The sequence below is a fragment of the Scleropages formosus genome, chromosome 6, assembly GCF_900964775.1.
Source record: "Scleropages formosus chromosome 6, fSclFor1.1, whole genome shotgun sequence".
NCBI classification, from domain to species: Eukaryota; Metazoa; Chordata; class Actinopteri; order Osteoglossiformes; family Osteoglossidae; genus Scleropages; species Scleropages formosus.
In genome coordinates this window covers 15,022,347-15,047,689 of record NC_041811.1, presented here as the reverse complement: position 1 = coordinate 15,047,689, position 25,343 = coordinate 15,022,347, and the positions used below count along the sequence as shown (strand labels likewise).

At 41.6% G+C, this 25,343-nt stretch overlaps 1 protein-coding gene across 2 annotated transcripts in view; it reads left to right on the top strand.

Moving 5' to 3' along the window:
• Nucleotides 1-1,660: 1,660 nt before the first annotated feature.
• The window catches only part of nrg1 (neuregulin 1), a 61,986-nt gene continuing 38,303 nt past the window's right edge, over nt 1,661-25,343 (top strand). For both annotated transcript variants that reach the window (XM_029252625.1, XM_029252624.1), the window contains exons 1-3: nt 1,661-1,885; nt 10,122-10,287; nt 10,493-10,614. In XM_029252625.1, the coding sequence (XP_029108458.1) occupies nt 1,843-1,885; nt 10,122-10,287; nt 10,493-10,614 (331 nt within the window). In that variant the 5' untranslated portion in view covers nt 1,661-1,842. The remainder of the gene's footprint in view (nt 1,886-10,121; nt 10,288-10,492; nt 10,615-25,343) is intronic.

The following is a 25,343-nucleotide window of genomic DNA, read 5'->3' as shown; positions in this document are numbered from 1 at the left end:
AGAATTTTCCTGTGAAAAGTGTTTTGAAATAATGTACTTTGTTAAAGTTTAGTCCTCAAATGATCAGAAACAGTTCTGCTGAAAACTTTTGCTTTGAGTCTAGTATCTGGTATTATCCTTTTGTTTAGTTTTTCTGACTGCAGTAAGTTAACGGCTTTTGTGATTTGTTATTTAATTTGGGCTTTTATTGTTTTTGACATTCAATAAGCCATCTCTTATTATTCGGATTCAAATTTAAGATATATACTTTAAATGGGAATCAGACTATTTCACTGTATGAGTGAAACCGGTTGTTGGCTATGAAACCAATTCACTTGCATTCACATCAAACTTCAACCAGTCAAAACCTGCAAACCGCCTACAAAAAAATGTACAAAAAAAAAAACAAAACAAAAGCAAATGGAGAAATGACAACGTGTTCTTGTGTGCATGAAATTCAATCTTCCTGCATTGCATTTTGGCCTCGAATACTGTACCGGGCAGCAGTACAGGTTTGGATCCACAGACCTGAAAGACACAAAAAAGGAAAAGTGAAGTCATTCTGTTGAGGAATAACCTCACGCAGGACAGCATGGTGGCACAGAGGATAGCGCTAGTACCTCACAGCTCTTGGTCTGTGGGTTCCAACCTAAGTCTGGCTCAGTCTGTGTACAGTTTGCATGTTCTTCCTGTGTTCACATGGGTTTCCTCTGGGTGCTCTAGTTTCCTCCCCACAGTCCAAAGATATGTGTTTAAGGTGTATTGGTAACTGCAATCTGTTTATAGTGTGTGTGTTTGTGTGGGTTACCCCTGCTGTTCAAACAGGTAGGTCATGTACAGACAAAATTTTGGAAGAGTGAATAAATAGTAGGAGTTTGCATGTTCTTCCCGTGTCTGCGCGGGTTTCCTCCGGGTGCTCCGGTTTCCTCCCACAGTCCAAAGACATTCTGTTCAGATTCCCCCATAGTGTGTGAGTGACAGAGAGAGAGAGAGAGAGAGAGAGTGTGTTCCACTGATGTATGGATGAGTGACCCAGTGTAAGTAGTGTATCTAGCAGTGTAAGTCACCAAGGTGAATAAGGTGTGTGGGCTCATAACACTACATAGTATCCACTGGAAGTTGCTTTGGAGAAGAGTTTCTGCTAAGTGAATAAATGTAAATGTACACGTAAATGTAAATAAACAACCTGACAAGGTCACGCTGATCCGGAGCCTATCCCAGAGTCAATCACTGGGTGTACACCCTGGATGGGAAGCCAGTCAGTCCATTGCAGGGTTACACTGTACACTGTCACATTCATATATTTATTAATTACTGAAAGTGATACATATCTAGTTATTCAGCTTTCAACATTACTGAACTAATTAGCAGTCTCACCAAACTTTCAAAGACAAGCATCCTAATAAGACGGTCAGTGGTAGGACACCGAGAGAATTTTTCTTTGCCATTCATTTTTACCACGTCACACTGTCTTGTTTCAGCGTTAACAGCCACTCGGGGTCTAGGTAAAAGTAAAAGAACAATATCATGCAAAAGTAAACAAACGAATACGTTAAGTGTTGAAACATCTGTTGGTCCTGAAGGGGTCAAACTGCAATACCAAGTTTCACTTCCTTCACCAGACTCCGCCCGTTTAAAACGAACCTGGCGGCGAGCGCGTGCCGCCTGCGTGTCACTCACTGCTGTTCGGCGGCCGGCGCATCTGCACGCGCGCACCTCCAGTGGAAGAACTTTTTTTTGCGCGTTCTTTTCGCACAGCGTGAGCGGCACCGAGCGCACGAGGAGTCCCGCGTTTCCCCGCACCCTCGCGGCTGTTTTTGCTCCTCTCTCACCGAAACGAAAGGACTTTAATTACTCTGAACGATGGCAGAGGAGAAAAGTGGAAAAAAGAAGAATCGTGCGCAGAGTATGTATGACTTTTCAGCGCTTGTAACTCTTAAACTCAACTGTACTCGTTCCATAATATTTGCTCCCCAAGCCTTGCCTAAGCGATGGAAAAGTCGTTACGGTTAGTTAGACCGCGGGAAAGCGCAACAGGTGCCATAAGTGAGGCGCTGAGAGGGAAGCGGCCGGTTTGTGTTCACATCAGGTGGTGTGTGTCGTGCGCGCGTGTCACAGTGACAGTGACAGTGTCACACTCGTGTACTGAGTCACCTGCGCTCTCTCCCTGTGTGCGGGACAGCAGCACGCCGAGGAGTTCCTCCGGTTACATATCAGAGATGAGTACGCACGTGTGCAGCGCGCGCTTCACACTCACTCGGCACAGCAACCGACTGCCTGGCACTTGTCTTGATTTGCAGAGAATGAAAAGCGCTCAAGCAAGAACCTGCGCGCTTTCCTCCTGTATGTATCGCTCCGGAAGGCAGGCGTACATTTCAGAGAGACGTCATCCTACACTTGACTGGTTTTAACTGTTATTTTATCTGACGCATTTAGCCAAGGCGACTTGCGCTGTTGATCACCTTATAAACCCATTTATGAAGCAAGGTACTCTTACTGTGTCCATGTCCTACATGATGATGTAGAGCACGTAGCAATCAACAGTGTGTGGCAGAAGTGGGATTTGAACCAGCCTTCAGATTGCATCATGGCAGCAGTTCTAACCAGAATGCTACCTGCTGCTCTAGATTTCAGAGATACTTGTCATGCTTTGTGCTCACGTGCCAGTGTTTCCCCTTACGTGGCTTTCTCATGCACTGTACTCTTATTTCCAAGCTGAAACCAGCTTATTCTGAAACGAACACGTGGGCTTCTCTCTTCATCAGTTCTGCCTGTTTCTGGATCATTTTAAAATGGAATTCAGTAGTAGCCGGAGATGTTTATAACTTACAACAGTTAGCCAGGACTTGATCACTATTTTAAAATAACATTACCGCAGTATACTGGTTCCTCAACTTACAACCACATTTTTGACCACAAGAAAGTTTTTGTAACTCAGTTTGTTTGTAAATCTGAAATCACTTTTACCACCTACTCACAGTCACTAAAAACATTATGATACAGACATTGCTCAATTTAATTGTCTGATTAGGTTCTCTAAAAAACAAACAGATTTTCTAAAAAATGATTTCATAGCTTTAAAGCTTGTATATATATTTTTTTTAAACTTGTTTGACAGCTTTTGGCCTCTTTAAACTATCTACACAACCAAAAGCTTAATAATGTGGATTTCTGTTTTACAAATTTGGTTCAGTAAAATTTTCAGATAAAGCAATAATATATATTTTAAAAAACTTTGAAAACTTTGATCATTTATTAACTTACATCTACATTAATATAAAAAAGCCTGTTTAAAGTTATTGGAAAAAAATGTCTCTACAAATTGCCTTTCAGTGCTGATTGTAGACCAATTTGTCTTATAGACATGCACAAGTATCCTCCTTTTGCTATTGTTGTCTTGATACTTAGAAACCCCAGACATGAGCTCTAAACACTGTGGAAGAGAATTGAATGAAGGTGGTCCTGCATGTCTGTTCTGTTTCTTTTGTCTGGGTACATTTTACTGCCAACTAACAGCCAGATGTGGAAGCACAGGTCACTTTTATTCTACAATAGACAGGAATTTTACAAAATGAATAAGTAACTAAAAATAATCAGAAATGTTCATGTCTTCAAAACTTTACTTGAACATTTGTAACATAAGGAGCTGTTGTACTGAATAAAACCTTTTACAGAACCTGTTATTGTATGACAGGTAAATGCGAAACACAATGAGAGAGCATTGTGTTGATAGACTGTTTTTTGTATCATGATGAAACTTGGGGTAGGAAGCAGTGCAGCGGGTATGGGTTTGTAACTTGAAGGTTGCCTGGTTTAAACCGCATTCCCCACTGCTTTTGTGGTAGTTCTCTTGGTAATCACACCGAATGGCTCCAGTGAAATTCTATATTTTGTGGGTCAGATTCTATAAGGCATGTGATGACACATGGCACCTCTCAATTAATGTGTATTGTTGCAGTCATAGTATCAGGTATAGCCAGTTGACCTTTTTTCCCCCTTTTTGCTGCCCTGTGTGTTGCTTTAAGACTACAGATCTTTGTTATTGATCTTACTTTAGAACAAGGTGCTTTCTTTATTAGCTTGAGGGCTAGTTTGTGCAGATGATAAACTGAGATTTTGTAAATTCCATTTGGATAATTTCTAAAAACTGCAAAACAAATGCTTGAAATAATTTCCAAACATTTCAGTTTTATATATACACACACACACACACACACACACACACACACACACACACCTTCTGAACCACTTGTCCCATACGGGGTCGCGGGGAACCGGAGCCTACCCGGTAACACAGGGCGTAAGGCCGGAGGGGGAGGGGACACACCCAGGACGGGATGCCAGTCCGTTGTAAGGCACCCCAAGCGGGACTCGAACCCCAGACCCACCGGAGAGCAGGACCCGGTCCAACCCACTGCGCCACCATGCCCCCCAGTTTCCTGTAATGTATTAAAATTGAAAAGTCCAAACTTTTTTGTTGAAATTTGTTACACAATTTGACATTGTTGCATATGGATTCTTCAGTATTTGTGTACCTAATTGGTTTGTTTCTGATCTACTGACATTAATTGTTGACATTTTAACTGTTCAGAATATTGACATTTCTTCCATAGAATTAAGTCACCCCTGAGAAAGTTTTATATAAATGCTCAACGAATATAGTGTTTCCGCAGAGGGTTAGTAGAAATGGTAGCATTTAAGAACAGACCTCTAACCTAAAGTTTTTATTTCATGTTCCACAAGTGACTATTCTGAAATGCTATTGAGTGAGATACTTGTCCTGAATAACTCTTGCTTTAGTTAAAAATTCAGGCAAAGTAATGAAATGCTGAAATAGTATTAGTTCAAAGAAAATATGGTACATTACAATGTATGCATTTACTTTTTTCTTGTAAATTCTATGCAGTATTGGACAATTGAGCTTCATAATTTAGCAGGCTGAAACGTTTAATTTACCACCCATCACAGAGTATGTTACCAAGTCATTCAGCGTTACAGTTGTCGTGTGCATCCTCTAATTATGATTAAGTTTTTAGTATACAGAGACAATGATATAGCTCCAGAAGCCTTGTAATTCAAAAGTACAAGCTGACATTTAATTGTGACTTAGGTTTGTGTGATATTAATTTTATAAAGTGAACTGCTAAACCATTTTACAAATATGCAGCATTGCAATACAAAAATGGTTTCCATTTTAATCGGGATTGCATTTATGTGCTTGTTTCTGCACTTGTCTAAAAAGCATTTTAATGTCAAATTGATGGCATAACATTAAGCTGGTTAACTACAAGTTTTTATAGGTATACTCAAGCTACTGCTGTAGTGCTTGCCTGGGCTTTTGTTATGATTTGGCTCCCAGATAAATCAAACTTGATTTATTGTCTTTGCAAGGCAAGTGCTTTATTTTTTCAGAAGGTCAGAATTACTTGTGAAAGCATGTAAATATATTACTGTAAATGTTTATTTAGATAGATTTTCTTCCAGCTAACAATGTGAAATACTCCATCTGATAGAAATGTCTTGATGTTGTCTTCGACACTTTTTTCCACTCTGAATCATTGCTGTTCCTTGAAAGCTTACCTCTATATAATGCATCCTGTATTATGTAATAAAACTTATTTTACCCAGTTTACATAGGGATGCGATTTCGAGGCTCCACACAGCTCTGTTCCTTCTCATTACTGCCCTCTTAAGGTTGTGTTCTGTGAATGCCATGAGGATGTTTATTTGGACCCATTCGTTCCCTCTGCAGGTCTCAGCTGTTCAAAGATTCATCTAAAATTTCTTACTGCATCTGTGGGACTGTGACTGCGGTGCATGCACCGGCATGGCTGAGAATCTCATTTTAAAGCTCTTGGCAATTTAACCTTAAAAGAAAAAGACATGCAAAATGGAAATCAGGGGTTTGGTTAAAAAAGAGTTATCTGTAGACTATTACATAATTACATTGGATCTCTCTTTTTGCTAGGCAGCAGCATCAGTTACCAGATGACCAATGTAAGTCTTGGAATGAAAACTCAAGCTTGCCCTTGTCAGAAGCCCCACATTAGGTCATGGAACAACTCGGTCACTGTGAAGGCTTCACATGAGGGGGAATGTGGGCCATGATCCGTGCAAATCCGAAGTCCGGAGGAACGTGTAGGAGTTCCCCATGGGGAGCTCCGCTGTGACACAGGGAAACAGCTGGCACAGCCGCTGCCATTCACCACCATCTCAGCTCTGGGAAAACAAAAGATTCCAGTCCTAAACTGTTATCCCCTTGCTGTGGAAACACTTTACTGGGCACCATGATGGATTTCAAAAGACATGTTAATGGAAAATTGCTTCTTGGTGCATTGTTTGGGGTGAATCACTGCTCAAATAGGAGGAAGTGATGTTTGTGTATATGGAAGTACATCAATAAATTGGAAAAACGTTTTGTGTAAAATTGTGTAATTTCCAGTAAATTTCTTTTGGATAGTCAGTTTTGGGCATCTTCTTTCCTGAAAATGCAGTTGGTGATAAACAGCAAGGAGACATTTTTAAACCTTTTCAGCCTTGCTTTATGCTGTAAAACGTTGCCACATTCACTGTCCAGATTTTTTAATCATTTGTTTTGGTCATATATCCCATTCATTTTTTGATCCAACTTCTCTACAGTGGACAAGACTAAAAGTAACAGCTGCATGTGAGTTAATCTACAGGAAATAATTGGAGACACGAATGCACAACCGTTCAAGTTTGGTGGGGAAAAACCATTTGATTTCTTCCAGCTCGACCAGTTTAAATGCTGCAAATTCTGTCAGTGAGTAATAGTTTGAAAAGACCTGCCCATAAATGAAAGGCTGAATTAGGCTTACCTCAGTGGCTGCTGTCTTTCTTAAACTGAAATTGGCATCCTTGTTCATAGAAAGAGATCACAATGTACAGTCTGCAGGGGGTGTTTCGAAATACCTTTAAAGTGAAACCATAACCTTGCCTGCAATGGAAGATCTTGTGGTTTAATTTTAGTCCTGGTCTGGTAAAATAGTAAGCCTTATATTCAAAATCTTATTTTCTGATTTGTGACTGGTATTTATTAATGGTTAACCAAATCAGTTCAGAGTAAAGGCATGCAGGCATTGGTTGTATAGGAGCACATGTTCAGTTAAGGAAAAACTGTATCTAACAACTGAACTCCCTGCAGAGAAAAACAATGTAATTCTTTAGAAACTTCAAAAACTTTTTCACAAAAATCTTTATTTAGTACAGATTCCTTATGGGCACCACACTGCTCTCCTGCTCTCCGGTGGGTCTGGGGTTCGAGTCCTGCTTGGGGTGCCTTGTGACAGAGTGGCTTCCCCCTACTGGGGGTGTGTCCCCCCTCCCCCTCCAGCCTTACGCCCTGTGTTGCCAGGTTAGGCTCCGGCTCCCCACAACCCCGTATGGGACAAGCGGTATCAGATGGTGTGTGTGCGTGTGCTTTAACAACTGCGGGGGAAGTGTGCCACGTGGCCTAAGTGATGTCTTTGGACTCGAAATCTATGGAGTATTTCCTTCTTCCACAGTCCTTTCAAATATCCATTTTGTCAGTCCAATATCAGTGCATACTGGCATCGATAATTTTTGCAAAAAATGTGATCATTAGACAGTCAATGGTGAGTTCAAGTTCATGCAATGTGCTCAAGATTGCGCATGTGGAAGAATATTTCTGAATGCATATATGCATGTTTTTTTCAAGATATTTGATTTTCATCTTGGTTTTCTTGGTTGAAAAAAGTTTAACTCTGTCCCAGTTCAGGTGATCAAATTACAGATTCTCAAGACTGATTTTATTTCTGCCTCTTTACCACCCAATAGCAATCCAGCCTGTGGGTGGTAGGGCACTTTTTTCCACTCCTGATTCCCAGCAACTACCCTTCATGGACAGCTGCTCTAAGAACCATGAATCAGATTCAAGTGTGGGTGTCCTGTTTCGTGGTGTTTTCTTTGAATCTACGTCGTAGGGATTTTATGGAGCCTTCTCATTAATGTTTTGAACTGTTGTGGGTGGTGTGTGCGAGCACCATGAAATGAACAGTGCTGGCAGTGTTGTCAGAGGTTGTTCCAGTTGCATTCTTTTAGTGTCGGTCATTGAACGTTCTTCCTCCTCATTTCTTGGCCTCGTGCCTATGTTATCTACAGGACGGACATCCTAGTCTTTAATGGACAAAGTCCTAGTTTCAGCTTTTACATTAAATAATTACTGAAAAGTTTACAGGTTTGCTGGTAGATTTAAAATGTACACCCCTCATTTATGACAGATTATTCTGAGTACGGGGGGGCGCGGTGGTGTAGTGGGTTGGCCCTCGTCCTGCTCTCCGGTGGGTCTGGGGTTCGAGTCCCCCTTGGGGTGCCTTGTGATGGACTGGCGTCCTGTCCTGGGTGGGTCCCCTCCCCCTCCAGCCTTACTCCCTGTGTTGCCGGGTTAGGCTCCGTCTCCCCGCGACCCTGTATGGGACAAGCGGTTCAGATGGTGTGTGTATTTTGAGTACACGTTAAAATCCCATGGATGCAAGTTGTTTAATTGAAAATTAACTCTGTTCTTATTACCTGTGTATCGCTGACAGAAAGGAACTACCTGGAGTATACCTGTGTGTGATTTGAAACCATGAGATGCTTAGTGCAGCCCAAGGAAGGAATACAAGATGCAGTCATTTGTTTGAGGAAGAGCTGCAGATTCTCTGCTCTATGCCTTTTATTTTACTGAGCCATCCACTGGCCCTCAAGTGGTCTTTGTCCTCTCTGTGACCCCTTTCATGGATGTTAACATTAACTAGAGCCTGTGTTTACACTTCTTGGTAAAACTACATGGATCCTCTTTGAAGGTCTTAGTTTACAGAATTTGGTGGCATGTTCTGCTTATCTGCTCTGTTTGCACTGTTTGTACCACCATAGAAAGGTGCACAACTGACTATCGTACATATTTTTACTCTCTTCTGACTTGTGAAGACTTGAAAATACTATAGATGTATACTGATAATGGATATTCCATATTGTTATATTTTCTAACTTTCAGTCTGAGGCTGAGTCTAGGTTTATTTATAATCATTACTTTAAAATTTTCTGGTAGCTTAGTGATTAAAGTTGCTGCCTTTGGACCTTAAGGTTGCAGGTTTGAATCTGTAGTTCCCTTAAGCGAGGTACTTACTCTAAATTGCTCCAGTAAAATTGCCCAGTTGTATAAATGGGTAAATAATCATATGCACAATGTGATAGCTTAACATTGTCATTTGCTTCTGAGAAAAGTGTCAGGTAAATGAATAAATGTAAAATTGCATTTGGTTTTAATGAAATATCACATTGATATACATAAATCCACATAGATTGTGTCTCTTAAAATATGTTGATTTGCTTTTAATTTCATTTTGCAGCCTGTTTTATTTTTCTACAGATTTTTATTCTCCTGTAGTCTCTTGCTCAATTTCTTGTCTCAAGAAATTGAGCAACACTTTGGCATTTGTTTCAAAGTTAGTCTTGAATACTTAATTTCAAGACCAGAGACAGGGATAGGTGTACTTTGTTCCGGTTCACTGTCATCCCCCCCACAAACACTTTGAAACATTGTAGACATCATTGGTGTTCCAAAGAGCTGACACTTACAATATGTTATTGCTTCTACAATTCTGTGAATTTCTATTAACTTTGTTAATCATTATTCCACTGAGGTATTGGAAAGTATATGCCATTGTTTTAAACTGAAGTTATCAGTAACATGAATGTTTTGCTGTATGGGAAATACCTCTAAATCATAAAGCTAGTCATATCAGCAATGTCTTTAAACTTTAACAGTAGGACAGCACAAGTAGGTGCATAAAGATTCTCATTTACATTAGATGGCACATGGAAAGCAATTAGTTTTTGGTTGCTTAGTATGAGCCTTGGCCACTTCATAGACCCACACAGGAAAACTAATATGGTTAAGCCACATAAATGTATGCATAGTGAAAATTAAGTGGATACAATTTTTTTAAGCGTGTAATATTTTAGAGGACTACAATTTTGGGTTTATGCTCAAACATGAAATTTGGTTTGTTTGCAGTACACCCTCTGGAGTTCACCTGAATTTCATAACCAGCCAGACACTTTGTCCTCATGTATTAAAATGGTCTTCATGCCACTGACTAAGGTTTGTTCTTCTCCAGTGGAGCCCAAACTGAAGAACATGAGGAGTGTGGAGGTGTTGGAGGGCAAGAAGGCGGTCCTGAAATGTGAATTCAGGGCTGGGCAGACCATCACACCGCTGAAGTGGTACAAAGATGGAAAAGAGTTTGCTGGCAAAAATAAACCCAAAAATGTTAAAATAAAAGTGTAAGTGAAAATGTAAGATCTTACTTTGTCCTAATTTGTGAAACTGATAAAAATTCTTGCAGATGAACTTCTTTCCTTAAAATTTATGTCCCAAGGCAAGATATAGTTTGTTCATTTCTTCTAATGAAAATGCATCAACTGTATATTTTGTACTTGTAGTCTGCTGTCAGCTAAATGTAGGTTTCTTTTTTCCTTGTTCCCTTAGTAAAAATCCTTCAGAACTTCGTTTCAGGAAAGCTAAAGTATCAGATTCTGGTTTATACACCTGTGAAGCCATCAATGACTTTGGGAAAGCCAGCGCAAGTGCAAACTTGACTGTCATAAAAGGTAAGGCATTTTTATGACCTAGAGACAAGTGTGTGTTAAATCTACAATGTATGCTGTTAAGTTGAGTCAGGGACAGGGACTTATAAAAGGTATACTTCATCTAATCGGCTAATACAGTTTTACACAGAAGTGAAAAGCTTATGAGTTAATTTTCGAATGAAGACCTTGTCTCGTGCAGTTACATTTAAAAAACATATGCAACGTCATCATGCTAGAGCAACATGGTGGGTCAACACATAAGGTTCAGCCTAGGTTCAAATCCTGGAGTTTGCATGTTCCCTTTTTTTTAATGGGTTACCTCTCGGCGCTACGGTTTCCATTCAGAGTCCAAAGACATTCTTGTCAGTTGAATGTGTCACTCTAAATTGTCCTTTGAATGTGCATGTGATTACTTAGTGATTGCCTGGCATGCCATCTAGGGTGCGTACTTTGCCTTGCTCCCTATGCTTCCCAGAACTGGCAACAGACCACTGCAGCCCTTTACTGCAGAAGCAGATTCTGAAAATGAATGAAAGGATCTTTCAGATGCTGATCCATAAAAAAATATTAAGATGCCTTCTGTACTCTTCATTGTTTAGTTCAGACATAACCTATATTTTGTCCTTAGCTGCTACTTTAACTTGTGTGACCTGCTTTGCTGATCATTTCTTGGCAAAATCAAATGTTGATAAACGCAAGGCTGATGGAGTAAAACCCAGGGACCATTAATATTGTCGACAGGCAAATGCCTGTCCAATCTCCATTGCCCTGTCGGAATTTTGCAACATCGCAAGAGTGATTACTGTGCAGGGCATTTTAATCTGACTTCTTAATCACTTTTTTCAATTAGTGAGTAGTACTCCTCTGAACAGCTGCCAAGAGGCAAAGTCGCTGTTTCATCCACCTCTTTACGAAGACATTAGCACAGCAAGGACAAGAAAGAATTTAATAAAGCCACTCTGCAATGCATGGAAACTGTATAGTATTAAAGCATTTTCCTTGCTCATTTGCTGAGACACCTGAGCTGCATAAAAGTAAAGCTTACTGAGAAGAGTAGAGTTTCCCTGGGTTTTTAAAAAATTTTTAGTCTTTTCAGATGTCAATGTGAGGTTATTGTTCATGTCATATACATTAGTCACTGTTGCACCACACCCTTGATGTGTCCAGGGTGAATTTTAGTGGGCCTGAGAGAGATTTTTACAAAAGCTTTTTGAATTTACAATAATTACTCATTTGGTACATTAGGTGGAATAACTTATTTTAAATCTTGATTTACTGTTTTTTCTTTTTGCTTCATTACACAAGGTCTTCAGTAAAAAGTCAAACTCAAAGAACTTCTCCAAGGCTAAAAATGCTTATTTGGAGGAATGCATGTAATAAATGGAAATACTAAATAGTAGTAATTTATGTGAATGGTTGGAGTTAGGGTAAAAGGAAAGAAATCACCTTCACATTACTGCTGTCAGTTTCCTTCTTTAAAGTCCCCCCCGTGCTGCTTTTACGTCAACATGCTTGGCACCATGAATGTGTGCAGTCTCCTTGCTGTGCTCCGTACCTGTGTAATGGATCTGCCTTCTAGGAACACTGTTGGTGGCCACTCCTACTGCTAATAATTATGATTGCGTGTAACTGTGACTTGCTTCTCTAGTCTGCCTGCCTGAAGAAATTCTTTTATGCTTGTGTGAATACTGGGTTGGTGATGTGGCTGAAGCTACTTCTTGTATGTCTCTCCTTTATTGGTGCACTCTGTTTTCTTTATGTTGATCTGAGCCAGTCTCTGCAGTGGACATTTTTTGAGAGAACAGACGTGCTGCATTATTTACAACATTTTAGCTTGAGTTTGAATCTTTGTCATAGTTCTTAAATGGTATAGGATATTTCTAAAGGGCCACAAATGGTGGAATTTTGTCATCTCAGTAATGAATAGGTTTATCTTGAAATTTTCTTTCAAATAAGGATGATTAACAACTCATTTTCATACTTTTTGCTGTATTAAGATGGCTTTTGGCAAGCCTGAGTTTTTTTTCCACTAATGTTAATAAATATGAAAATAAATCTGTTTTGCAGCTTAAAACCGTAAGCATTTTTTCAGCTCGCAATTCACCATCTAAAGTTTCCATTTGCCTTTTCAAAAAGATCTTGGTCCTAGAACAACATGACCTGCTTCTCTCTGTGTACCAGAGAAGAATTTATTATTCTTGTTATTACTGTTTTTAATTTATTATGATGTATTCATACTTGGAAAGGGATAACAAGGATAGCAATATTTACACATCTATTCATAAACAAACCTGGTAAATGCCAACAGATCAACCTCAGCAGGAAACCAAGTATAAAATTACTGAAACTAAGGGTAGCATGCTCATTGAGTTTTGGGTCAAGCTGAAGGTAAGATATAGTGTTGGCCTTTTACAGAGAATAGTTCCAAAGCACTCATAGTAACTTGAGCCATTAAGTGTTAAAAAGTAAATGATAACCTCAGAGGCAGGAAATCAGTGGCATGATCAAAAAAGATTTTTTTTTAGCATTGACAAAGAATGACATAGGAAGCTAGCTGTTCTGCTTTTGCTAGAAATCCTGTTACACCGTCAGGATTTGAGGGCAGATGAGCAGTGCCTTGCAAATTTGTGTTGAAACATGATAAAAGCTGATGCCAGATCTACTGGTAAAACAGTGAGTGGTCTGAAGGTCTGTGGGAGGGCTGGGGTTGCAAAATGGTTAAGCCCTTAGACTTGGTACCGAAAGGTTGCTAATTGCTTTGAGGAAGCCTTGGGGCTTCACCTTAGAGTCAGGCGCTTCGTCCCAATTCCTTTACCACAGAAATATTTAATGGAAAATATAAGTAAAAAAAATAGTAAACTGTGAAAGTCATTTGAGGTAAAAGTATTTGAAAGAAGTAAGTGATGTAATATAAAAAAAATTGTCATTACAAGAAATGATGTATGTTAGTGGAGAGCTGCAATAGAAGATATGGGGGGAAAAACACTACAACAAGGGCTTTTAGAAATGGGCAGAAGTGTTCCTTTCTTGAACAAGATGCTGTTCTGAGGAACTGCATGCATCAAATTTCGAAACAATGGTACTGATGCTTGATTTGCCAAACTGATTTAAAGCAATTTACACACTCCTTTAAACTTCAGGCAGTTGTTCTTCTCAAAACAAATCAAGGAAAATCCAGGAAAAAAATTCAGGTTCAGAAATGCTCTCATACAAGTTCAAAAATTCAAATTTAAACATGGCCAAAATGCTTAAATATTTAAAATTGTTTTATTATTCATGCCATTGCTTAAACCGTTTCAATGGGTGACTGTGACCACTTTTTAAAAAGGCTGAATTTGCCTGTAACATTGTATATCTGAGCCTTGTCAAATTGGTTTTCAGATTTTTAACAAGGGAGAGGGGTTTGCACATTTTCCTCCAATTTGTGTATTTTCTTGCTTCTCACAAAAGGCCCAAGGCAGACAAACTGCCCAAGAGAATATTGCACCTGTCACGATGGAAGAGCGTTCTTAACATCCACAAAATTGATGAATATTGATTTAAGTTTTCTTAACACAGCATTTTAATCTTGCCAGAGGGCTGAAGGAGGAAAGAAAATGGGCTCACTGGATATAAGATTCCAGCCAGCTGACATTGCAGTTGGAGGGGGGAAAAATGATGGTGTAGCTCAGAATGCTTAAACACAGCTGGCAGAACTAAACAGTTTGAGATCATTAGCTCCATCCATTTGTTTTCTGAAGATCAAGTAGAGGGGCCCCTTTTTCTAGCCCCTGCATTCAGATGGGGCCTCTCTGTGGTCAAGCAGTAAGTTTCACAGAGGGGAAACGATGAGATCACCAAACTTGTATTTTCTGTCTGTATTGGGTAAGCATACTTTGCTTTTATTTCCATATCTTTTGTACCATCTTCAAATGTTATTTTGCATAGAATGTGTTGATAACAATGCTTCTGCTATCTTCTTTGGCAAATCAGTCTTAACCAAAGAATGAAATGCATTTCAGAATGTACAGTGACTGTAAAAATGTTTTAAACTGTGAAATGATCAATATTGTCATTTAGAATGAATGAAGTCAAAAACCCCATCCAAAGCCTTAAAACCCGTCCACTTGATATTTGTTAAAGCTAGACATAGTTTTCATAATCAAGTTAAGAATATCTGAGTAGATAAAAACATTTTTTTGTATGTCTCCCAAAGATAGATAAGTATGTACATACTAGAAGCTATAAAGAACACAAGCATGATTCCAGTAGATGATTTTTAGACTTTAGTGCTACAGTACCTTCAGAAAGTATTTAGACCCCTCTACTTTTTATTTCCTGTCTTATGTTGTAGACTTATTTCAAAGTAAAGTACTTTGTAGGGCCACCTTTAGCAACAGTTACAGCTCTGATTCTTCTTTAGTATGACTGAGATCTAGCTTTGCACATCTGGATTTGGGCAGTTTTTCCCCATTCTTTCTTGCAGACCCTCTCAAACTTTTCAGATTGGATAGGGAACTTCAGTGAACTGCAATCTTCAGAGCTCTCCACAGATTTCCCATAGGGTTCATGTCTAGACTTTCCCTTGGCCAGTAAAGGACATTCAGAGTACTGTTCCGATTCCACCTCCAGCATTGTCTTGGCTCTGGGCTTTGAACTGTTATGCTAAAAGGTGATTATTTGCCCTAGTTCAAGGTTGTGTGTACTCTGCAACAAGTTTTCTTCAAAGACCTCGCTGTGTTTTGTGCAATCCTGACCTAGTTCTAGTCTTTGCTGTTGTGAAGGATCCCAAAGGCATGATGCTGCCACCACCATGTTTGACTGTATGGATGGTATGAACCAGGTGATGGGTGGAACCTGCTTTTTTGCCAGACATAGTGTTTGGTTTGAGGCCAGTTTTTAATCTGATTAGACCAGCTAAATCTATTTTTGTCATTCTGGATCCTGTAAGTGGCATTATTGTTTGGTAAAGTATCAATAGAGACCTCATTGATACTACAGAGATGGTTATCTTTCTGGCAGGTTCTCCTATCTGCACACAAGAACTCTGAAGCTCTGTTAGAGTGGCCATTGGGTACTTTGTCATCGCACTTATCAATGCCCTTGGCACCTTAATACCCAAATGGCTGGAAGTCCAGCTCTAGGAGGAGTCTTAGTGGCTACAAACCTCTTCATTTTGACAATAATGAAGGTGACTGTGCATCTAGGTACCTTCAATGCATTGCAGATTTGTAAACCCTTTTCCAGATCTATGCATTGACACAATTGTATTAGTCTGTTCACAACTTTTTGAACTTCATGATATTGCTTTTACTCAGGAGAGATTTGGATACAGATATGACTCTAGAGTACAGTTAAATTGTCACAGTCCACCATATGAAGCAGTACACATCACACAAATAGCTGCATAAAGTTTACCTCTTATTCAACCGACAGCAATTTCTAATCACAGAATTATCAAACATTTACACATTTATCACACACTTAAGAGATCAAGGGAAAAGAATGCAAGTGAGTCATGCTTTGTTTTGGAGGTGCTGATATTGTTGCTCAGCTGGCTTAGGAGTCATGCATATTGAGTGTTGGTAAAGTTCTCAAACTGAAAAGTATTGAACGATTTTAGATAATGGTATCTGAGTTTTTTTTTTTTTTTTTATTGAAATTATGCTACATGTGTATTTTATCTTAGCCTTTGGTCTTTCTACATTGTTCTTCACCTCAGGTTGTTGTCACTTTTTTGATAAACTAAATTTTGCATGTAATTTATTTCAGAAGTAAGATGTGATTTTATTTCAATTTCTGTGGCAGTATAGTACATAAGTCCGTTCCCTTGCAATCTGAAAATTCCTAGAATCCCATTCTTATTGCTGTAACCTTCAGCAAGGACATACCTTGATTTGCTAACGTAAAATACTCTGCCATATATATGTTAGTAAACAAACCTAGTACTGTAAGATACATTATACAAAAGGCTCAGCTAAATAAAGAATAATAAAGAATACTAACACCATCATTTGGGCTGTGTTTGAGATTACAAAGTGAGGTCTTTTTTCATGGGGTGATGTTTTTATTATCTCTGATATGACTGCAGTCATTTATATTATGTATTTTACTCATTTGTAATAGATGGAAATTTGGTATAAGAATTTAGTCAGCCTGACAAAGTGCCTCTTATCTGTTTTGCTGTTGTGTTGTGGTCTATTTTCTACATCAGTGCTTCTGAATATGAACTGTAGGAGTAAATTTTTGAAGTTTACAATCCCACTTGCACTCTGCTTATGTTATACTGTTTTCCTTTGGCCAACAGCTTTCAGTTTCTGCAGCTTTTCTTGTTTTCATTGCTGTCTTTTTATATGCTAACCTTCATTGCCATTTCTGTTCAGTTGTGTAGGATATTTTGTCTAGAATTTTTGAGCCAATATGATAGTATGTCATAATGCTTTTAGATCTTGTACACTCATTTGCAATTTTTTATGCATGTTGGATTTCTTTGCGTCGTAATGAATGAGTTTTCCCTCAGTGCGATTTACTTAACTTTTGTTGTGATCTGTCTAGAATATAAATTACATTTTTCCCTTTTCATGATCCATCCATCCATCCATCTTCCTCCGCTTTTATCCGGGGCCGGGTCGCGGGGGCAGCAGTCCGAGCAGAGTGCTCCAGACCTCCCTCTCCCCGCACACCTCCTCCAGTTCCTCTGGGGGAACCCCAAGGCGTTCCCAGGCCAGCCGGGAGACATAGTCTCTCCAACGTGTCCTGGGTCTGCCCCGAGGCCTCCTCCCAGTGGGACAAGCCCGGAGCACCTCCCCAGGGAGGCGTCCAGGAGGCATCCGGAACAGATGCCCGAGCCACCTCAACTGGCTCCTCTCGATGCGGAGGAGCAGCGGCTCTACTCCGAGCTCCTCCCGGGTGACTGAGCTCCTCACCCTATCCCTAAGGGTGCGCCCAGCCACTCTGCGGAGGAAACTCATTTCTGCCGCTTGTATCCGCGATCTCATTCTTTCGGTCATGATCCAGAGTTCATGACCATAGGTGAGGGTAGGAACGTAGATCGACCGGTAAATTGAGAGCTTCGCCTTACGACTCAGCTCCCTCTTCACCACAACAGACCGGTACAATGACCGCATTACTGCAGACGCCGCACCGATCCGTCTGTCGACCTGCCGCTCCATTTTTCCCTCACTCGTGAACAAGACCCCAAGATACTTAAACTCCTCCACTTGAGGGAGCAACTCCCCCCTAACCCGGAGGGAGCAATCCACCTTTTTTCGACTGAGAACCATGGCCTCGGATTTGGAGGTGCTGATTCTCATCCCCGCCGCTTCGCACTCGGCTGCAAACCTCCCCAGTGCACGCTGCAAGTCTTGACTTGATGAAGCCAACAGGACCACATCGTCCGCAAAAAGCAGAGACGAGATCTCGCGGCCACCAAAACAGACACCCTCCGTTCCCTGACTGCGCCTAGAAATTCTGTCCATAAAAATAATGAACAGAATCGGTGACAAAGGGCAGCCCTGGCGGAGTCCAACATGCACCGGGAACAGGTCTGACTTACTGCCGGCAATGCGAACCAAGCTCCTGCTCCGGTCATACAGGGAACGAACAGCCCGTAGCAACGAGCCCCGAACCCCATAATCCCGAAGCACCCCCCACAGGATGCCACGAGGGACACGGTCGAATGCCTTCTCCAGGTCCACAAAACACATATGGACTGGTTGGGCAAACTCCCACGAACCCTCCAACACCCTAGTGAGGGTATAGAGCTGGTCCAGTGTTCCACGGCCAGGGCGAAAACCGCATTGCTCCTCCTGAATCCGAGGTTCGACTATCGGTCGGATTCTCCTTTCCAGTACCCTGGCATAGACTTTCCCAGGGAGGCTAAGGAGTGTGATCCCCCTGTAGTTGGAACACAATCTCCGGTCCCCCTTCTTAAAAAGAGGGACCACCACCCCGGTCTGCCAGTCCAGAGGCACCGTTCCCGAACTCCACGCGATGCTGCAGAGGCGTGTCAGCCAAGACAGCCCCACAACATCCAGAGACTTGAGAAACTCGGGGCGGATCTCATCCACCCCCGGAGCCTTGCCACCGAGGAGTTTTTTGACTACCTCAGCAACTTCAGCCAGGGTAATGGACGAGTCCCCCTCCGAGTCCCCAGCCTCAGCTTCCTCTACGGAAGGCGTGTCGGAGGGATTGAGGAGATCCTCAAAGTACTCCTTCCACCGCCCGAGAACATCCTCAGCTGAGGTCAGCAGCGCACCACTTCCACTGTAAACAGTGTTCGTGGAACACCGCTTCCCCCCTCTGAGTCGCCGGACGGTTTGCCAGAATCTCTTTGAGGCCGACCGAAAGTCTTCCTCCATGGCCTCACCGAACTCCTCCCAAGCCCGAGTTTTTGCCGCGGCGACTGCCAGAGCCGCGCTCCGTTTGGCCCGTCGGTACCCGTCAGCTGCTTCAGGAGTCCCATGAGCCAGCCAGGCCCGATAGAACTCCTTCTTCAGCTTGACGGCATCCCTTACTTCCGGTGTCCACCACCGTGTTCGGGGATTGCCGCCGCGACAGGCACCGGAGACCTTATGGCCGCAGCTCCGAACAGCCGCACCGACAATGGAGGAGCGGAACATAGTCCATTCAGACTCAATGTCCCCCACCTCCCTCGGGACCTGGTTGAAGCTCTGTCGGAGGTGGGAGTTGAAGACCTCTCTGACAGGGGCCTCCGCCAAACGTTCCCAACAGACCCTCACTATGCGTTTGGGCCTGCCAGGTCTGTCCAGCTTTTTCCCCCGCCATCGAATCCAACTCACCACCAGGTGGTGATCAGTTGACAGCTCAGCCCCTCTCTTCACCCGAGTGTCCAAAACATATGGCCGAAGGTCAGAAGAAACGACTACAAAGTCGATCATCGACCTCCGACCTAGGGTGTCCTGGTGCCAAGTGCACTGGTGGACACCCTTATGCATGAACATGGTGTTCGTTATGGATAAACCGCGACTAGCACAGAAATCCAATAACAACTCACCGCTCGGGTTCAGATCAGGGAGGCCGTTCCTCCCAATCACGCCCCTCCAGGTATCACTGTCGCTGCCCACGTGGGCGTTAAAGTCCCCCAGTAGAACGACAGAGTCCCCAGTGGGAGCGCTTTCCAGCACGCCCCCCAGGGACTCTAAAAAGGCCGGGTACTCTACACTGCCGCTAGGCGCATAAGCACAAACGACAGTGAGAGACCGTTCCCTGACCCGAAGGCGTAGGGAGATGACCCTCTCATTCACCGGGGTAGACTCCAACACATGGCGGCTGAACTGGGGGGCTATTAATAAGCCCACACCAGCCCGCCGCCTCTCACCCTGGGCAACGCCAGAATAGTGGAGAGTCCACCCTTGGTCGAGTAGAGTGGTTCCAGAACCCAAGCCGTGAGTGGAAGTGAGCCCGACTATATCTAGACGGTATCTCTCAACTTCCCGCACCAGCTCAGGCTCCTTCCCCGCCAGTGAGGTGACATTCCAAGTCCCAAAAACCAGAGTTGGCGCCCGAGGTTCGGGTCGGCCGGGCACTCGGCCCCGACCACCGCCCAAATCACAACGCACCGGCCCCTTATGGTTTCTCCGGCAGGTGGTGAGCCCACCGAAGAGCGGCTCCACGTTGTGGCTTCGGGCTGAGCCCGGCCAGGCCCCGTGGGCATAGACCTGGCCACCAGGCGCTCGCATGCGAGCCCCCCCCCCAGGCCTGGCTCCAGGGTGGGGCCCCGGTGACCCCATACCGGGCGGGGTAAACGGACGCCTTGATTTTTTTGTCATAAGGGGTTTTTGAACCGCGCTTTGTCTCGTCTGTCATCCAGGACCTGTCTGCCATGGGAGACCCTACCAGGGGCATGTAGCCCCAGACAACATAGCTCCTGGACTCATTCAGGCACTCAAACCCCTCCACCACGATAAGGTGGCGGTTCACGGAGGAGCCTTTTCATGATTAAAACAATAAATGTTTGTATATGCTGGTGACATCAATCACTTTTTAACTGCACAACCCCAGAGATGCTAGTATGGGTGAAACAAGTTTTGTAGTTTAGGTTTTTTATTAAGTATGCATGTTGCATATATAGTATTTTGCTGTGGATAATATGCAGACAGTTTCTGAGCAGTCGTCTTATGTACATACAAACAAGTTACACTTCAGGTGTAGTGATTTTGTGCAAGAATGCCAGGGACCCTGTTATCTGGTTTTGGATTACAAGACTTTTAAAGCATTTGCGTCCAGATTTCTACAAGACCTGCTCACTCTGGATACACTAGCAAGAATGCACTGTTTCTCCATTTTTGGTCACTTTACAGTCCCATTCATGAGATCGAAAACTGAAAGTTTTTAGGATCAAAAAGGGTCTCAAAATTAATCTCTTCCAGACCCCTTCTCTCCTGATCTTCTGACGGCTCAATTAATTTGCATCATGGCATCTATCATAAGTTCCTTTGTATTTCCTATCTAATATTATAGGCAACTGCCTGTGTAATGTGTGCTGGCAAAAACAGTAGTGTAAGACAAACTACCTATGCTTATAGAATTGCGAATAGAGGTCTTGCACAATGGAATTTAGTTTAACTGAGTTGCATGTACCTTTGGAAAAAAGTTGTTTGCTAAGTGCACAATAGTAAAGTTAGTATTTTTGCACATTATCTATGCGTGCACTTAGAAAATACTGTCGAAACTTCTCTAAAAAAACAAGTGTCACCCAATTTTTAGGTTTGCAGAAAAGAGGCTTTTGCACCCTGGCTGGAAGTATGTCACGTACTTCTGTCAGTCTTGTAAACAGTATTAAAAAAAAGAGAGAGAGAAGAATCCATCATTGATTCACCGTCCTATGTGAATGAGACAAGTCTGAGAATGCACTTTGCAATGCTGAGTCCCACTTTTGTACTGCTGTGTAACACTCATGTAGCCTGTCACTGAAGTAGTGGCCTTCTGATAAGTGAGAAAGATTGACTTGCTTTTAAGCATATCCTTGATGAATGGATATGATGTGTAGTTGCAACTCGAGAAGGTCTGCAATTAAGCTCCTGTACTTGTCTCAATCAGTAGTCCTCCGTGGCATAAAAGATTGGTACTGGAACAAAAAACTGTAGAATATCATAGAATATAATATTGTATTTCTCTGTAGAGGGTAATTATTGGCCATTGTTTTCTTTTCATGTTGCAATTCTAAGTTATCTATGAAAGCAAAAATTAGATGTACAAGTGGACATCACTGATGTCAGAGCATTAGTATCCTTTTGATCAATTTTAAGTTTGACATCTATTCAAGAATTATACATTTGAAGCAGAACCGAAACAAATCCTGTGTTCTTCCGTACCTAAGACCATGTGCCAGCTGTTGTAAAAAATGGATGCTGTGACCTGGATTCAAGTTTTAAAAAAAATGATGCAGGTAGTTAAGAGATTCATTATTATTTAACTTCTACAGGAATCTTCAGCTTTTGCTGCCTTCTGTTTGGTTGTTATCAAATGATTGATCACCTACATCTATTCATGCTTTTCTCCAAAGAGACTTAAAATTATTTACCCATTTATACAGCTGGGTAATTTTCCTGGAGCAATTTAAGAAAAGTACCTTACTTAAAGGTACTACAGCTGGAGATGAGACTCAAACCTTTTGGGTCCAAAGGCAGCAGCTCTAAGCACTATGCTACCACCTGCCCCAGTCTATTTAGGCTTTCCTTAGAGATGGCCATTCAAAAAGAGTGGCATAGTTTCTAATTAAGTACTGTCACTTGATAGTCTACTGATATCTTTCCAACCCCATCATTCTTTGACCAGCCATCTGGAAGAAAGAATGGGATGATTGCCAGTAGTCTCATGGAGATTTTTTCTATAAATGAGAGGCTCAGAATACTTCCTCTCATTGATGCTCATCAGATGATTGTCAGCAGCTTCAGATGTATTGTAGTCGAATGGCTAGGAAAGAAGAGATACTTGGCACCAGACTAGAAATTAGAATGAAATTTGTCAGGCTGTGAAATGACTCATTCCTTAACTTGTCACTGCCTTCACTGAGGGACTAGACTTTGTACATGTTGAGCCACATTTCACTTCTCTTTTCGATAAGCCATACTAATGTGCCACTTACACCATTATTATTGTACTAGAATTGGTTAAAAAAGGTCAAGAAGTAATTTGCAATTAAGTAATCTAAGTAATTTCACAAATACTGGCTTCTCCTTTTCCACATGAGATGGTTATGGTACTCCTAAAGATCAATTAATAGACCTATTAGGATACACTAATGGAGTGGACTTGTGTACTTGTTAATCCCCCCCCCGTATGCTTTTTGGGGTGTTTCCATAACGAATTGAATATCGTACACGGAGCGCTAACAATAATAGCGGTCATTGCTCCCCCAGTTGGATGACTTACTTCCTGCCCAAAGCCTTATTACCCACACAGCTGGGATGCCACAGATTGCGCTTGTGTCAGGCAACACCCAGAGGTCCCTTAGCTGGAGATGAATGAGCCACTGCCGCAGGCACCAGCCAGGCGGACAGGAGCAGAGGAAGGAAAGGGGGCAATGGTGCATGGTGATGCTGGCATTCTCCTCCCTCCTGTGAGTAATTATGCTGCTGTGTTTCAGCAGGGTGGGAGGTATCAGATTACGAACAGCTTCCCTTCCTCATGCTGGTAATATTTAATTAATTAATTTCCTCTTTTTTTCCTACCCTCCCCCTGCCTCAACTTCGCATGTCGGTGGACATGAGGGTGGAACCTTTGCCTCCAGACAGCGGTTGCCCTCGTCATGTTTCATTGCTTAGAAAGGGGAAGGGAATGTTGTGTGTGTTTCTTTAAAAGCCCCTTCAGAGTCTGTGCGTCAGCAGGGTAGACTGCTTTATTGAATTTAAGCCTGCCTCCAAGAGCTTGTCCTATGTATGTTAATAAAAGTTATGCGCCACCATTGTTTGGCAAGATTTCCTTCTCATCCTCTAATGCATGTGGGCCTGCCAATATGCAGACATTTTCCTCCCTCCCTCCCTTTAAACATCACACTGAGTATTTTCTAGGTCAGGTCCCTCTGCCTCTCTCCTTCACCATAAATAATGCATTGGACTTCCGGTAAATGGCTGAATTTAAAAGGAAATTAATTAATTTGAATTTAGCTAGCCGAGTAATAGCTGATGGGTACTTCCTGATTTCTCTTCTCATTTTCACATTTAATTTCAAATATCTTTAATAGTTGATATCTCTTTGAAAACAGTAATTTGACTGTAGTCTGAAACCATGTGTTTTTTTTTTTTTTTTTTTTTTTTTTTTTTTTTAGAAAAATCCTTCCCTGTGTATTCAAGGAACATTTTTAACTGATGATTGGGAAAGGAAGAAATTGGTGCTCTAATAATACTGCTTATGTAATTGTAGGTAAGAAGATTAGAGGAAATTTTATCTGTTACATTTTGAGAAATACCCATTTTTAATTAATGTGTTTCTTATTGAGAACAACTAGTTATACTCTAGAACTAACGTCTGAATAATACTGGTTGGCAACACCAGCACAGCTGAGGCTGCATTTGACATTGAAGCCTTTGCCCTTGAGTACTGTCCTGTATTATAATATTTTAAGTCATGTGTTAACTTCTTTCATCCCATTTACTGCTGAAACCATGTTTGGTACAAAAAAAATATTTTACAAGGAATGTTTTTGTGTTACTTTTAATTGCCATTGTGGCTTAGCATTCTAACAAAACTGTTTGAAATGCGGATCTAAGCTACATACTACGAATACTACTCAATACCGAAATGTAGAGTTTTGCGTTGTCTTTTTTGTATCTGGACCATTTACAAATTTTTTTTTATTTTTTTAACGCCTCCCACACACAGAGAAACTGTTCTTCTCTATTCCTGCAGGAAATTGGTGATTTTAAGGCAGTGGGACCATGTGGACAGGTTATTGCTGTACAAATTTGCTTCTGCGCTTCCTCTTATAGATGCATGCATTTCATAATGCCTGATTCTTTAGTTTACCAAAAAGGAGGGGAGGTGGAATTATATGGCTTGATAGTCTATAATGTTTTTGGTTATTACTCTTGTTTCATTCAAGGTGTTTTCTCATTTTTGGATTTGAAAGACAACATGTATTGCTTTTATTAATAATTTCTTGTGTTTTACTGTCTAGATTCATTCATCCGTTCCCAAATACATGATCATTATGCTGATGTATAGATCTTTAACTAACCTGCGGTGAAAGAAATAGTGGAGCAGCACTAACGCTGGTGCACCCCAGCACTGTTCAGAGTTTGGACATTCTCTCCATCTTGATATCCAAAGACAAACACGAAAGACGGCTGTGGTAGACGTCTTCCCAACCCTGCCTTACTATGAAAACAATACGAGTGGTCATTTAATCTAATTTGACTTGATGGCATTTACACTACCCTTGTGAAATAAATCTCTATAAGGATTTTTAAAAATTCAAGGAAATGGGTGAGTACAAAAATGACAAGAGTTTGAAATTTAAGACCCAGTGTTAATTCTGCTGTAAAAGTCCCTCATTTGGAGACTGACAATGACCTAACCTTTTTAAAACGTTTTCTTCAATTTAACCCTCCTACCCACCTACATTTGTCCAAAGCCCAACCCCCCTCATTTAGTCTGGATTGTCCTCACAGCCTATTAGTATAGAGGGAAGAGCTTAACAGCTCACTGGGGGGGATTTCTGCCTTGTGAGCATGGATTGTGTGATCAGTAATCCCTGCACTGGCCCTCAGCACTGTGACAGGCAGTGGACACACCAACAGAGGATTTCC